Source organism: Pipistrellus kuhlii, unplaced genomic scaffold (genome assembly GCF_014108245.1).
Source record: "Pipistrellus kuhlii isolate mPipKuh1 unplaced genomic scaffold, mPipKuh1.p scaffold_m20_p_4, whole genome shotgun sequence".
Taxonomy (NCBI): domain Eukaryota; kingdom Metazoa; phylum Chordata; class Mammalia; order Chiroptera; family Vespertilionidae; genus Pipistrellus; species Pipistrellus kuhlii.
This window is the reverse complement of record NW_023425540.1, coordinates 91,623,864-91,639,476: the sequence shown is the minus strand read 5'-3', so window position 1 is coordinate 91,639,476 and position 15,613 is coordinate 91,623,864. Positions and strand designations below refer to the sequence as shown.

Genomic DNA, 15,613 nt, shown 5'->3' with positions numbered 1-15,613 from the left:
GCAAATATATATGAGTTTAGTTCCATGCCTAAGTTAATCTATTTTGTTAGTGTGTGTGTGTGTGTTTTGTGTGTGTGTGTGTGTGTGTGTGTGTGTTTTTAATATAGTCAAAATGAGAATAATGCAATTCCATCATCTTGAAATGTTTTATTCCTACGGGAATTTGCAGAGCGTTCCACAGCAGGGAGGTAGGAAAGGTCACCAAGGGAATCAGAATCTGGGGACAGCCATGTCTTTAGGTGGGAACTGAGTAGAAAAATATAATAGAAAAAATCAAGAAAAAAGGGACAAGCTAATAGAAGAAGGAGCAAGTGATATGACTAGAAAATGTCAATGGCTCTTGTAAGTGATACTGATCCTCAATAGCAAGAGAAATGCAAACTAGAACATGACTGAGATGCCGCTTCTCTAGGCAAAATTCTGAATTTGGATACAACACTCTGTGAGAAAGCACATGCTATGCGTTGGTGTGAACTGATACAAGCCCCATGGAGGGAAGTTTGGGAACATCCACCAAACCACAGGCGCACATGCCCTGAGGCTCTGCCACCCCACTGCCAGGAATTTCTCTGATCTTCCACATGTGTGACATGACAAAAGCATGAGGTTAGCCACTGTGTCACTGTCTGTTTAGCAAGATTAGAAGCCACTGAAATGTTTATCGACCGTGGCTGGTGAAGCAAATCATAGTACATTCATATCATGTAGGGCAGGTTAAAAGAAAAAAAGGAAGTTTGTTGTTTACCGGCATGGAGAGATCTGCAAGACACATGGAAAATGAAAAAGACAAGAGACAGAAGAGAAATACGTTATCACTTATGTGAAAGGAGAGGAGAATAAGGAGACAAGATCCTTTGTGTGAGATCTACAACCAAAAATATTTAATTTAAAGCAACAAGCAAACAAATCTAAACTGAGGGATATTCTACACAATAACTAGTCTGAACTCCTAAAAAGGTTGATCCTTGTTCTTAGGGATTTGGTGGCAAAGTAGTTAGGGCTGAATGAAGTATTATGTCTTTGACAAACTTTCAAATAATCATGGGGGGAGGGGGAGAGTAAATACACACACACACATACACACACACACACACACATACACACACACACTGCCCATTGCACGAAGAGATTCATGCAATAGGCCTTCCTTCCCTTGGCTTCCAGCACCGGTTTTCCTCCGGCACCCGGGACCCAGGCCTCCCCTCTGGCCAGAGTCTGCCATCTTTGCTGCAGACTCCAGACAGTCTGCTATCTTCATCTTCACTGCAGACTCTGGCCAGACTCCAGAATCTGCAGTCTTCATCTTCCCTGTGGCCGGAGTACTTTGCCCCCTGCCCTCCCTCTCATAGCAGGTGTCCTGCCCCGTCCAGCCATTTCACTCCTGGAGCAGCTGGGCAGCTGCCATCTTTGTCCTTCTAATTTGCATATTACCTCCTGATTGGCTGGTGGGTGTGGTGGAATTATAGTCAATTTGCATGTTTCTCTTTTATTAGTGTAGATTAGGGGTGTCGAACTCAATCAGAGAAGGGGCCAAAATCTAAAATCCAGCCTAAATCGCAGGCCGAATGGTTTACTGAACAGTCATAAACTGTCATTGTGATGGAAACGCAGCGGAGTGCAGTGATGACAGCGCGGTGCGGGCCACATTGCAAGGCCTGGCGGGACGGATTTGGCCCGCGGGCGGGCCTTGTGTTTGACACATGTGGTGTAGATACTAGAGGCCTAGTGCACAAATTCATGCAGTGTGGGATCTAGCAGGCAAGCCCCTGATTGGGGTGGGGGAGGCTGATCGGGGCTATCTGGGTTGAGGGGGAAAGCAGGGGCCACAGTCAGTAGGCTGGCCCCATCCCCTGGTTGAACTCCTGGTCAAACTCCCAGTTGAGGGGATAATTTGCATATTAGCCTTTTATTATATACTAGAGGCCTGGTGCACAAAATTTGTGCAAGGGGGATGGGGTCCCCTCAGCCCAGCCTGCACCCTCTCCAATCCAGGACCCTTTGGGGATGTCCAACTGCCAGTTTCGGGATTAGGTCGAAACCGGCAGTTGGACATTCCTCTCACAATCCAGGACCACTGGCTACTAACTTCTCACCTGCCTGCTTGGCTGATCAACCCTAACTGCTCTCCCCCACCCCCACCAGCCTGATCACCCTTAACCAATTGTGCCTGCCAGCCTGATCACCCCTAATCGCCCCCCTGCCAGCCTGATGGCCCCCAACTGCCCCTCCTGCTGGCCTAGTTGCCCCTCACTGCCTCCCCTGCCAACCTGGTTACCCCCAACTGTCCCCCCTGCCGGCCTGGTTGCCCCTCACTGTCCCCTTCCCCCCACCGGCCTAGTCACCCCTCACTGCCCCCCTCTGCTGGCTGGTCACCCCTCACTGGCCCCCCTGCCAGCTTGGATGCTTCATGCAGCCTGCTGTTTGGTTGTTATTGTGAGGGCATCTTGACCAATTTGCATATTACCCTTTTATTAGTATAGATAGATAGAAAGAAGATGTGTCAAAATGTTAATAACTAGTGAATTTATGTTCTAGTAAAGGGTATATGGGTGTTCCTTGTACTATTCTTTCAACTCCTCTAAAGATTTGAAATTTTGCAAAATTGGAAGTTGGGGAAAGAATGCATTTTTACGAGCCTGTGTGTATCTGAAGAAACTCTGGAGAGACTTTAAGAAGCTATGGATGCCAGAGAGTAGAGGGGGAAACTGATAGGCATGGTGGAGAGGCTTTTCTTTCTTTCTTTGTAAGTTTATAGTTTCTTTTTGTTTTTTAATCCTTGTCCAAGGATATTTTTCCATTGATGCTAGATAAGGTGAAGAGAGAGGGAAAGAAAGAAACATCCATGTGAGAGAAATACATGGATTGGTTGCTTCCTGCTTACGCCCTGACCAGGGCCAAGGCCAGGGAGGATCCTGCAGCCGTGGTACGTGCCCTTGACCAGAATCAAACCCAGGACCCCTTGGTCCTTAGGCTGAAGCTCTATCCACTGAGCCAAACCGGCTGGGGCTGGAGAGGCTTTTCAAAGTACATAGCATTTCATGGCTTTTGAAATTTGAGACATGTAAGTGTACTACCTGAAACATGTGGTAAATGAACAAACAGCAACATTTCTGCTGTACATTTGGGAATCAAATTGAGTCTAGACCAGGGTTTCTCATCCTGGGCGCTGTTGGTCTTTCACGTGGGATCTGTTCTGTGCATTGCAGGATGGTGAGCAATCTCTCCGGCCTCTGCCCACCAGATGCACGTAGAGCAGCCCCCTCCTTTGTGACAACGAAACACATCTCCAAATACTGCCAAATGTCCCGAGGGGCAAATGAAGCAGGTGGAAATGCCTGAGCTAGACCATCAGCACCAGGGACTCCTAGGCTTGTGGTTGGCAAACTGTGGCTCGCGACCCACATGCGGCTCTTTGGCCCCGTGAGTGTGGCTCTTCCACAAAATACCGCTGCTTGGGAGAGTTTATTTTGAAGTGGCGTTAGAAGAAATTTAAGTTTAAAAAATTTGGCTCTCAAAAGAAATTTCAATTGTCATACTGTTGATATTTGGCTCTGTTGACTAATAAGTATGCCGACCACTGTTCTAGGCAGTGAAGAAATATGTTCAGGGAAGCTGGTGATTAGGTGATTCCATAAAAGTGACAGTACCTGAGGCATTCAGCCATCTTTATGAATATAGTTACCTGGAAAACTTCATTTAAAAAATGACAGGCATGCCTCTGCCATAGGGTGGGATGGTAGAATTAAATTTTCAAACTTTGCTTCCAATATAAAACACAATCTACCATGACATCTGACAGGGTCAGCTCCATTTGGCAACCACACATTTCAAATAATTTGGTCTTTAGCAGCCTTCCCGACGGGTTCCTAAGGGCATAAGCCGGGAAATGCTGAGATCTGAGATCAGTACTCACGGGTGTCTGCTTACCCTGTCCCCCGACAGGAGGCAGTTCCCATTGGTGCTCCAGTTGAGGACAGTGATGTCAGCGGTGTGCGTCGGGGGGACTGCATGCTGCTCCTTCTCCTGCTTATTAAACATGATCACCTCCCCGGTCTCCCATCCAACAGCCAGGATCAGCCGAGTCTGGTGCCAGCACAGGGAAGTGACCCGGCAGGGCCTCTCAATGTGTGTCTCGGGCACATGCTCACCCTGTGGTGGACAAGAGGTAAATCCCACGTTACACAGGGTGGTAGAATTTATAGCTAATCCTCACTGGGGATTGACATCAGCTAGGAGATATAAAGAGCTGTTTCTTAGGGAACTGTTTTATTTCATTTTCATGGAAACAGCAATCTTGTCCTAGCAGAGCTATGAAAACAAGGTTAACACACAACAGACCATTCTGACCAACTTATCAGAAAGTATGATCTCATACTCACAGCTGCTTGGAGGCTAGCTAGGGTGTTTTTTTATATTTTTATGTTTTTATTCATTTCAGAGAGAGGAAGGGAGAGGGAGAGACAGCAACATCAATGAGAGAATCATTGACCGGCTGCCTCCTGTACACCCACTACTGGAAAGAGAGCCAACCTGGGCCCGTGCCCTCACTGGGAATAGAATTCTAACCTCCTGCTTCAGGGGTCGACGCTCAATCACTGAGCCACATCGCTGGGTGCTAGCTAGCATTTCAATGAGTTCCAAAGAAACTTCATTTATTTACTTTTAATGCTCACCTGAGGATTTTTTTTTTTCACAGAGAGTGGAAGGGAAGGTGAGAGGGACGGGGGGAGAGAAAAAGACATTAATGTGAGAGAGGCACATTGATTGGTTGCTTCCCATACACTTCCAGACCGGAGCTGGAACCTACAACCCAGGTACATGCCCTTGACCGGGAATTGAACCCATGACCCTTTGTTGTGCAGGCCGATGCTCTAACCACTGAATGCACTGGCCACAGCTAAAACTTTATTTATAAAGTAAGTGGTAGTCCAGGTAAAGTTTGTCAAAACCAAAGTTCTCAAATTGTGGTCAGATGACTCCCAAAGCCTTTTCAGGGTCTGCAAGGCCAGTTTTTTTGTTTTGTTTTGTTTTGTTTTTACTAAAGATTTTTAAAAACTGATGTTTGGGGGAGCGAGGGGGAGAAGGGGGAGAGAAAAAAACATTGATGTGAGAACAAAACATAGATCGGTTGCCTCCTACATGCCCCCACAACTTGGGCATGTGCCCTGACCAGGAATCAAACCAGCAACCTTTCAGTGCAGAGGACAACGCCCAGCCGAGCCACCCCAGCAAGGCTGCAAGGTCAGTTATCTTTAGAATGATGCTAAGAAGTTACTTGCCTTATTTGCTTTCATTTTCTGACCAGTGTATAGTGGACTTTTCCAGAAGCTATGAGATATAAGATTCACTGCTCTGCTAGCTAATGGAATATGTACTTGTATATTTTTGTTTTCTAGAATTTTCTAAGGAAATAGGTTTAGGGTATAAATATGTATTCCTAGCAATTAATACAGCTTGTTCTCCGTACTTCTACCAAACTCTCTCTAGTAATCTCCAGTTATACCTGCTACATCTGTGACCTTATTAACATCTAATAATTATTTAGAAATTCTAAAGTTTTCCTTGTGCCAATTAGAAACACAAAAAGTAGACTTTGTTTTGTAACTGTATTTTTTAATTTCCTAATTAAAATATATATATATATTTTATTGATTTTTTTACAGAGAGGAAGGGAGAGAGAGAGTCAGAAACATCGATGAGAGAGTCAGAAACATCGATGAGAGAGAAACATTGATCAGCTGCCTCTTGCACACCCCCTACTGGTGATGTGCCTGCAACCAAGGTACATGCCCCTGACCCCTCATTCCGGGACCCCTCAGTCCACAGGCTGATGCTCCATCCACTGAGTCAAACCAGTTTCGGCTAATTTTCTAAATTTTAACATTTTGTCTAAAATTGCTATTATTTTGGAATATGATATTCATTCTAAAGAAAATTTTATAATGCATATTGGAGAGTTCTCTGACTCCTAGAACGGAGGAGTGTGCTCCAACGAAGCTGGGTGACACTGTGCTTGGTGCTGGGGCTAGACAAACATGAGACAGACGGGGCCTGGCTGAACTCCCATCCCTGGAGGGGCCACAGACCGCCACGTACCACAGATGAGACCTTCACTGGTGAGGTGGGTGAGAAACCAGGAGGGTCTGCCCTTGCATGGCGGGGAGGAAAGGAAGGACTGCCTCAGGAAGTGCCACTGAGCCACTTCCCTCTGGAGGACTAATATAGGAATTAAGAAAAAAGATCAAGGAGAGCCCGAGCAATGTAGCTCAGTGGTTGAGCGTTGACCTTTGAACCAGGAGGTCATGGTTAGATTCCTGGTCAGGGCACATGCCCAGATTGCGGGCTCCATCTCTAGTGTGGGGTGTGCAGGAAGCAGCTCATCAATGATTCTTTCTTATCACTGATGTTTCTCTCTCTCTCTCCCTCTCCCTTCCTCTCTGAAATCAATCCTATATAATAAAAATGTAGTATGCAAATTGTCCCCTTGACTGGAGTTCTTCAAGGAGTTCGGGTGGTGGGGGAGAAAGGGAAGGAGGCCCTGGCCAGCGGTGGTAGCCACTACCGGACCAGTGCACGAATTCTGTGCACTGGCCTCCAGTAAATACATATAAAAAGATCAAGAGAGACTCTCCTGGGCGGAGGGCACAGCACCCACACTTGGAAGACCGGGGAAGGCCAGGCGTTTGTAGCACGGAAAGAAGAGCACCATGTGAGGCAGGAGAGCCAGGCCTTGGGGGCACGGGGCCACATCAGCAATCCAATCCTCACCCAAAGGACAATTCGGAGGCGGGGAGGTGGGAGTAGTGTGTGATTCCATCTGTGATTCCGAAAGCTGGCTCTGCCCTGTGTGGGGAAGGGAAGGACACAGCTGCTGCAGTGAGGAAGCCGTGCTAGTCTGCCTGAGGGGGAGGGTGTCACTATCATCCCCGGGCCTGTCCCGGGCATTAGGATGGAAAACACTTGGATTTTGAAGGAAAGTGTGGGACAGGGGACAGGGGGGCAAAGTTCAGTTCAGTCTGGTCTTGGGAAGTTGGAGGCCTGTGTCAAACACCCAGGTGTCAGGGCACCTGGATTCCTAAGTCTGCAGCCTGTGGGCTGGAGCTAGGTTTCCAAACTGTTCACTGATAGACACTGACAGATCACAGAAGAAAGAGGAAACAGAGGGAGAAGAGGCCTAGACCAGTTCAAGACAGGCCAACAGCAGTCCGGGTTTGGAAGGAGAGGATGGCTGGATCAAGGACACAGGGTGGAGGAAAGCCCTGCAAGCTCCATGGCGGGTTTCCCAGAGAACTTTGCAAGAGCGTGGAGCAGAATAGAGAAGGGGCATCAGACAAGAACCAAACGCACAAGGCCTGTTACACAGACACTGCTGATGACTCCAGCTGCTTGGGTGAAGTCTCTGGGGCGACAAGGAGACTACAGAGAGCTGAGAAGTGAGTGAGAAGGGAAATCTGACTTTCTTGCTGAAGTATGTGGTGCACTGTGCACTGAGAATTGGGGGAAGGGGGAAGAGAATTAAAATCTGAGGAGCATCTAGAAAGTTTTGGCAATGGGTTGAATTGTGTTAATTCCTAAAAAGCTAGGCTGAAGTCCTAACCACTGGTCCCTGTGATATGACCTCATTTGAAAATAGGGTCTTTGCAGATGATCGGGTTAAGGTGAGGTCATTAGGATGGACTTAATCCAATATGGCTGTGTCCTTAATAGAAGAGACACCCAGGGGAGGCAGCCCTGTGGGAATGGAGGAAGAGACTGGCGCGGTGCAGGTACAAACCCAGGAGCACCAAGGATTGCTGGCAACCAGAGCAATGAAAACCAGGCAACAGACCCTCCCCTGGAACCTCCAGAGAGAGTGAGGCCCGGCCGGCCCCTTATTTCAGAGATCTGACCTGCAGAACTGGTAAATAATACATTTCTGTCGTTTTAAGCCACCTAGTTTGCAGGCATTTGTTCTGGCAGCTAGTAGTTTTAAATAGGTAACATGAGCCAACAGGAGACTGGATCAGGATGGACAGGCAATGCTGAGGGGCCATTTCTGGTTGGTGACTGTGAATTGACTGTTAATTCTGTTTTAAACATTCCTAAATCTGTCCCCAAACCTAAACTGCAGAGGTAAAATAATACTTGGAGTTAAGACCTCAGTGAGAATACACACACACACACACACACACACACACACAATTATATCCCACACTCCCTCTCCCCCCAACATACCCTACACTCTATCTCACCCACCTTTACTCCTCCAAAACCTTTACCCCTCTCCACACCAATCTCTCCCTCCTCAACCCCCGTCTCTCTCTCTCACACACAAACACATACACACACACTTACACACACACCACACAAAAAGAGACAAGAGCCAGAAGCTCACAATCATTGCTTCCTAGTACTTACTTGTTCCAGGTATATATCCACACTGCCTCTTGAGGCTGTGCTGATGGAGGCCACCGCCAGGAATGGATGAACAGGGTGCCAGCTGATGTGGGAAGGAGATCCAGCTGAGTCTGGGGCTTCTATGCGGTGGTCAAAATAGAGCGCCATGGTGAAACTCAGACCTTGTCAGGGTTGAAACCTGCAGGGGAAAAACAACCAGGTCCTGTGGGTGTGTTTTTTTTTTTTACAAAATGACTGAGTATAGAATTAGGAAAGAAAAGCATCACGAAACTATTACGCATAAGACATTCCGTAACTTATAAATTTCCCTTCACGCCGATTCAGGAAATTTTATTGGAAGACATTTCTAACAGGGAAAAATATACAATGAGAAGCAAGGGACTGGAACCACAATGATCCAGGGGATAGTGAAAAACAGTAACACTTCTTGCCATCCAAACAAGCAAAAAAAAGCCCTGCCACCGGGGCATGCGTGACCCTTGCTCGTTTGTATTTCCATCATAATACAGATAATTTATATTTATATAGTTCTCTTTTAGCAAAACCTTCAAATCAAATAAAAGCAAACTGCCCTGACCGGTTTGGCTCAGTGGATAGAATGTCAGCCTACAGACTGAAAGGTCCTGGGTTCGATTCGGGTCAAGGGCATGTAACTTGGTTGCCGGCACACCCCCAGTATGTGAAAGAGGCAGCTGATCGATGTTTCTCTCATCAATGTCTCTAACTTTCTGTCCCTCTCCCTTCCTCTCTGTAAAAAAAATCAAATAAAACAGCTGAAACCGGTTTGGCTCAGTGGATAGAGTGTCGGTCTGCGGACTGAAAGGTTGCAGGTTCGATTCCGGTCAAGGGCATGTACATTGGTTGCGGGCACATCCCCAGTAGGGGGTATGCAGGAGGCAGCTGGTCGATGTTTCTCTCTCAGCGATGTTTCTGGCTTTCTAACCCTCTCCCTTCCCCTCTGTAAAAAATCAATAAAATATATATATATATTTTTTGCCAAAACCGGTTTGGCTCAATGAATAGAGCGTTGGCTTGGGGACTGAAGGGCCCTGGGTTCGATACCAGTCAAGGGCATGTACCTTGGTTGCGGGCATGTCCCCAGTAGGGGGTGTGCAAGAGGCAGCTGATCGATGACTCTCTCTCATTGATGTTTCTAACTCTCTATCTCTCTCCCTTCCTCTCTGTACAAAAATCAATAAAATATATTAAAATATATATATATATATATTTTTTTTAAATCAATAAAACATATTTAAAAAAATAAAAGGGAAATATGTAGAAAAACCTAGTACTCAATTTTGGGTAAATCTTGAAAACCAAGGCAGTCTTCACCTCTGACTCTCAAGTGGCAGAAGGCAAAAGGATTTCTTTGTTAGAAAGTCAAGAACAAACCCACAGCAACTGCAGAGAAGCTAAACTTCATTAGTTATAGGAACTTGACTCCTCCCTCTCTCCCACTTTTCCTCCTTTCCCCCTCCCTCCCATCCTTCCTTCCTCTTTATTTTTAGGAAAGATGTGCATACTGTACCTTTGAGGGAGGGCTAGGACGGTGAATGAAACGAAATGATAGTCAGACTTCTGCCCAATTTTTTACACCCTAGAGTCAGTTTGGGGAAGCTAATTAGTGGAGGAGAGAATATGTGTCGAGTGGTTTGCTAATCACTTCAAATTATTCAACTTCACACTCATTACGATGGCTATTATCCAAAAAGTAGAAAATAAGAAGTGTTGGTGGGGATGTGGATAAATTGGAACCCATTTGCATTGCTAGTGGGCACGTAAAATTGTGTGGTCACTATGGAAGACAGTATGGTGGTTCCTTACACATTACACGTGGAATTACCATAGGATTAGGTAATTCCAGTTCTAGGTATTCACACAAATAATTGAGAAAAGCAGGGACTTGGACAGATATTTGTACATAAATATTCATCACAGCATTTTTCACAGGAGCCAAGAGATGGAAACAATCCAAATGCCTATCCACAGATGAATGGTTAAACAGATTCCATATTCAATGGAGTATTGTTCTGCCTTAAAAATGAATGAAATTATGACACATTACAACATGCACGAACCTAGAAGACATTATGCTTAGTGAAATCAGCTACACACAAAAAGAGCAAATGATGCATGACTTCACTTATATGATGTACCTAGAGGAGTCAAAGTCAGAGACAATTTTGGCTGGTGGGCGCCAGGGCCTGCTGGGGCTGGGGTTGAGATAGAAGGGGGCAGTTGTTTAATGTATACAGGGTTTCAGCTTGGGAAGATGAAAAAAATTCTGGAGATGATGTTGGTGAAGGTACTTAATGCCACTGAACTGTATACTTAAAAACGGTTAAATGATAAATTTTACATTATGCAAATTTGACCACAACAAAAAATTACGCACAATAAGTATTCAACACCTGCAAAATTCTGTCACTCTATCGCATAGGGGATGGACGATGGCAATTGCTTTTAGTAATACAACAGTTGTATCAGAGGAAGCGCAAAAACTCAGTTTGGATTCAGAGAAGGAAATCCCTTCATTGAGAAGTTGGAAAGCATATGGGTATAAGTGAACAGTCACATTTCAAATGTTTACCCTGAATACTAAACAAAGGCAAAATTTTCCAGGTTGTGCTCTCACCATCACAAACACCAGGGCTCCTGGTGTTTTCTCTGGTTGAAGAAGCAGTGGGTTTGGGGATTGGAGTCAGGAGAAGGGGCAGGATCCAGAGGTCTCCTGCACTCACACATCACTTAAGGGACATCTATACTGGTCAGGGCTCTGATTTCTTTAAGTGAAGTCCTTATGCAAACTTTCAAACAACACAATTACAAATGAAAGTCTCAAGGACAATGTGGGTGGGGTGGGGGCATGAGTGGGAAGGGGTGGGGGATTGAAATAGGGGGTTGAGGACAAATATGTGATACCTTAATCAATAAAGAAATTAGCCGAAACCAGTTTGGGTCAGTGGATAGAGCATCGGTCTGTGAACTGAAAGGTCCTGGGTTCGATTCCGGTCAAGGGCATGTACATTGGTTGTGGGCACATCCCCGGTAGAGGGTGTGCAGGAGGCAGCTGGTCAATGTTTCTCTCTCATTGATGTTTCTAGCTCTCTGTCCCTCTACCTTCCTCTCTGTAAAAAATCAATAAAATATATTTAAAAAAAAAATTTTTTTAAAAGTACACCAGATAAATACCTGGTGATTTCATATAGCAAAGGAAACCCTTTAAAGTGAGTTTTAATATGTTGCAGCCAGCCAAGTGTCTAAATTCTGGACTAGGGAGAATTCCTATTCATGCTTAACAAGTTTACTTTGTGAAAATATTCCTCTGCAAAATGTGAAATGTTAATTTGTTGTAATGATGGAGAAAGAATTATAATACACTTGAAAAAATTAAATCTGGTTTCCTCTGTATTTTTTATTTTAAAAATCACTTTGTAGCCGAAGCCGGTTTGGCTCAGTGGTAGAGCGTCGGTCTGCGGACTAAAAGGTCCCAGGTTCGATTCCGGTCAAGAGCATGTACATTGGTTGCGGGCACATCCCCAGTAGGGGGTGTGCAAGATGCAGCTGGTCGATGTTTCTCTCTCATCGACATTTCTAGCTATCTATCCCTTTCCCTTCCTCTCTGTAAAAAATCAATAAAATATATTTAAAAAAAATAAAAAAAATAAAAATCACTTTGTAATAAGTTTACATTACTCGTTTCCTCCTGCCTGCGGCTTTCCCAGAGGCTCTCTCCCCACACTCATCCTTTGGGTACTCAGGAAGCTTCCCTTCTTCCAGGGAGCTCTTTGTCTTGATTTCTAGCATCCCCGTAAAACCCTGTACTTCTCTTTTATTTATTTCTATTTTTTAAAAATATATTTTATTGATTTTTTTACAGAGAGGAAGAGAGAGATAGAGAATTAGAAACATCGATGAGAGAAAAACATCGATCAGATGCCTCCTGCACACACCCCACTGGGGGATGTGCCTGCAACCAAGCTACATGCCCTTGACCGGAATTGAACCTGGGACCTTTCAGTCCGCAGGCCGACGGTCTATCCACTGAGCCAAACCGGTTTTGACAGTGCACTTCTCTTTTAAAGTATATTTTTATTGATTTCAGAGAGGAAGGGAAAGGGAGAGAGAGAGAGAGAGAAACATCAATGATGAGATTCATTGGCCGGCTACCTACTGGGGATCCAGCCTGCAACTCCCGCACGTGCTCTGACAGGGAATCAAACTGTGACCTCCTGCTTCTTAGGTCCACGCTCAACCACTGAGCCACGCTGGCCCGGCAGAACCATGTACTTCTCCATCGCTGTACCTAGAGACTTTATTATAAATGTGTATTTGGTCAACCATCCTCCACTCCCTGCCAGGGAATCTGCCCCACAGAGGGGGGGACTATAACAGTACCTTTCACAGAACAGGCCCCAGTAAGTGAATCTCTGATGAAGATATTTATTACCAAAGAAAGATGTCCTTGATGTTGTTAGCTGTAAAAAGTGGTTTACAGCCCTAACTAGTTTGGCTCAGTGGACAGAGCGTCGGCCTGCAGACTGAAGGGTCCCAGGGTTGATTCTGGTCAAGGGCATGTACTTGGTTGCGGACACATCCCCAGTGGGGGGTGTGCAAGAGGCAGCTGATCGATGTTTCTCTCTCATCTTTGTTTCCAGCTCTCTATCCCTGTCCCTTCCTCTCTGTAAAAGATCAATAAAATAAAATAAAAAAGTGGTTTACTAGGCCAGAGTGAGTGAGTCCATTTATACAATGCATAAATGCATTTTAACATTTTTCTACAGTATCATCTGCATAACTACAAGTTACCAGACTAAACACAAGGAGAAATGACTAACAATAAAATCATTGCCAATGGCATCTATTGATTGCACCAGTTCAAACACAAGTGGACTTTTCCTGAAAACAAACTCAGGGTCACTAGAACATTAAAAGTATTTGGTAAATATATACACTTTGCGGGGAAAGAAAAAATTCCATTTGCTCTAATCAGTTAACTCCTCTAGGCTCTAGCTTTCTGTCCAACATCTCTACCACCTCCATGAAACCAACTTTTGGGAAACAATCTGTTAAGCTCATTCAACTGAGGGGTTCGTAGTATTTGGTTAATTTAAGTTAGTACTTTGCTGCTTGGAGATGCTGCCAAAGAAAACCTGAAGGAACTTTGAGGAAATAGGGGCTGAGTGGACGAGGGGGGGTGTAGGTATTAGTAGTGACACTTCCCAAAGTCTCAGCATCTGGGCCACAGCTCGCAGGCCTCGGGACATGCAGCTGTATCTTGGGGTTCCGAAGGAGAGATGGCAGGAGCGGTGCAGCTCAGAAAAGTATTTCTTATTCTCTCTCTGCCCGGGGACACAAGTACTGTGCCAGCGCCCCCCACAACCCACCTGGTCAGCCCCTACCCCGGGAATCGCACGGCCACGCGACCCTCAATAGAACCTGGACTGCCACTGAGGTGGCCATGAGCCCCTAGGCTGGACCTACCCGCCTGGGGCCAAGGGAGATCCGCGGAGGCCGGATTTCCGGACGAAAACAACTTGGGATGGCGAGGGACCCGGACTGGCTCTCCGGGCCGTCGCCCTCCTCCCGGCCCCACACTCCCCGACACCACCCGAGTCCGTCCCCGGCCCGGCTTCCACGTCGCCCGCCTCCGGGCTCCCGGCCCCCCCTGATCTGTCGCTTCCCCGACCTCAGCCACCGTGGACCGCGCTCACCTCTCCGGCCGCAGCGCCGCTGCCGTTGCCAGGACGACGGCTGCCCGCGGAAGGCGGAAACAGCCGAGTGAGTGACTCGGGGGCCGAGGCCGCCCGAAGCGCCACGAGAGGCCGGAAAGAGCCGAAAGTGATCGGGAACGTTCGTGCGGAGGCTTAGATTGCCCAGCGGGTTCCCGCCGGCGGCGAGCTCCAAGGTTCTACCGGGCAGTTTCCCCCCCATCTCAGCCACGGAGTCAACAACGCTAGTGGGGCCAAGAGGCCAGGGTATGCCAACCTGAGCAGAGAAGGGAGCTGGTGAAATTCTTCTAGGGGTGATAGCGTTGCGAAACCTGTTGGTATCCGCTCCTGTAGTTACACCTTTTCTACCGCTTAGGTTCTGTCAGGAGGTGGAGGAAGGCACCTTCTGAGACTGTCGGGGAGAAACGGAACGCCATCTTCTCTTGTGAATCTTATTGCTGGGTCTTCTGGACCCCAGACCGTTTCTAGGTTCTGCTTTGTCTGACCTTAAGGAAGAGGTGGTTCCAGAGTATTCCTGAGAAAAGCCAACACTTCCTTGAAGTTATTAATTTCTCACGCGCATTCAATGCTTTGGGGGACATATGGACGCCTTTGGCGAGAAAATGTCAGCCAATAACGATACGGGTTCATCCCATTGGAAACCAACCTGACTCATGGAGACAGACGACATCCCTAAAAGTATTAACAACTGCGCTCTGACCTTGTGGTTTGAAAAACAAAGCAATGTCATGCCATTAAAAAAGTTTCTAGGGCAAAAAGATCCATTGTTAAATGAAAAAAGAAAGTGTAGATACCACTGCATGAGATGCGATAGGCATCTCCAAGGAAGACTCCGAAGTTTATATTTTTAAAAAACCCACTTTCATTTATAGAATATTTTTCTTGCGTGTCTACTTAGGTGCCTTATGAACATTTTTGCCATGTCCCCTTTTTAATGAATATATGGGGGGGGGGTGACACTGGTTAACAAAACTATACAGGTTTCAGGTGTACAATTCTACAACACATCTGTGCACTGTATTGTGTGTTCACCACCCCAAGTCAAGTCTCCCTTCACCCCAATTTATCCCCCGTCTCCCTCCATCTCCGCCACCACCCCAGGATTTTTAACTAATAAATTTGTGTAAATTTATGGTATATAGCGATGTTTAGATGCACTTAGATATTGTATTATGATTTCCCACATAGCTTATTTATCACATTACTAATTGTAGTACAATATTGTGTGTATTCATTATATTGTGCATTCGATATATATAATAATATGGCTTATTAACTACTCCCTACAAGTTTGTCCTTCAACATCATTACTCTCATCCCACCCATAAACACTCGAATTTTTAAAACACTCCTTTATTTCCCTAATGGAGGAAAACGGCCTAAGTGCCCAGCACTACCTGCTTGCTAAAACAAAACTCTTAAAAAGCACACACTCAACGCAATAAAAAGTGTATTTATCTGCCTCGGTTGCACTTCCATACTTT

At 45.9% G+C, this 15,613-nt stretch overlaps 1 protein-coding gene across 3 annotated transcripts in view; it reads right to left on the bottom strand.

Annotated features, from left to right (window-relative positions):
* The window catches only part of IFT140 (intraflagellar transport 140), an 86,507-nt gene extending 72,281 nt beyond the window's left edge, over window positions 1-14,226 (bottom strand). Inside the window, exons 1-3 of one of the 3 annotated variants that reach the window (XM_036408875.2) lie at window positions 14,112-14,226; window positions 8,398-8,575; window positions 3,928-4,149 (exon numbers count right to left, since the gene is read on the bottom strand). In XM_036408875.2, the coding sequence (XP_036264768.1) occupies window positions 3,928-4,149; window positions 8,398-8,544 (369 nt within the window). In that variant the 5' untranslated portion in view covers window positions 8,545-8,575; window positions 14,112-14,226. Of the gene's footprint in view, window positions 1-3,927; window positions 4,150-8,397; window positions 8,576-13,881; window positions 14,036-14,095 lie in introns of those variants that run through there. The other 2 variants (XM_045571472.1, XM_045571471.1) reach the window with 2 other exon arrangements.
* Window positions 14,227-15,613: the final 1,387 nt, after the last annotated feature.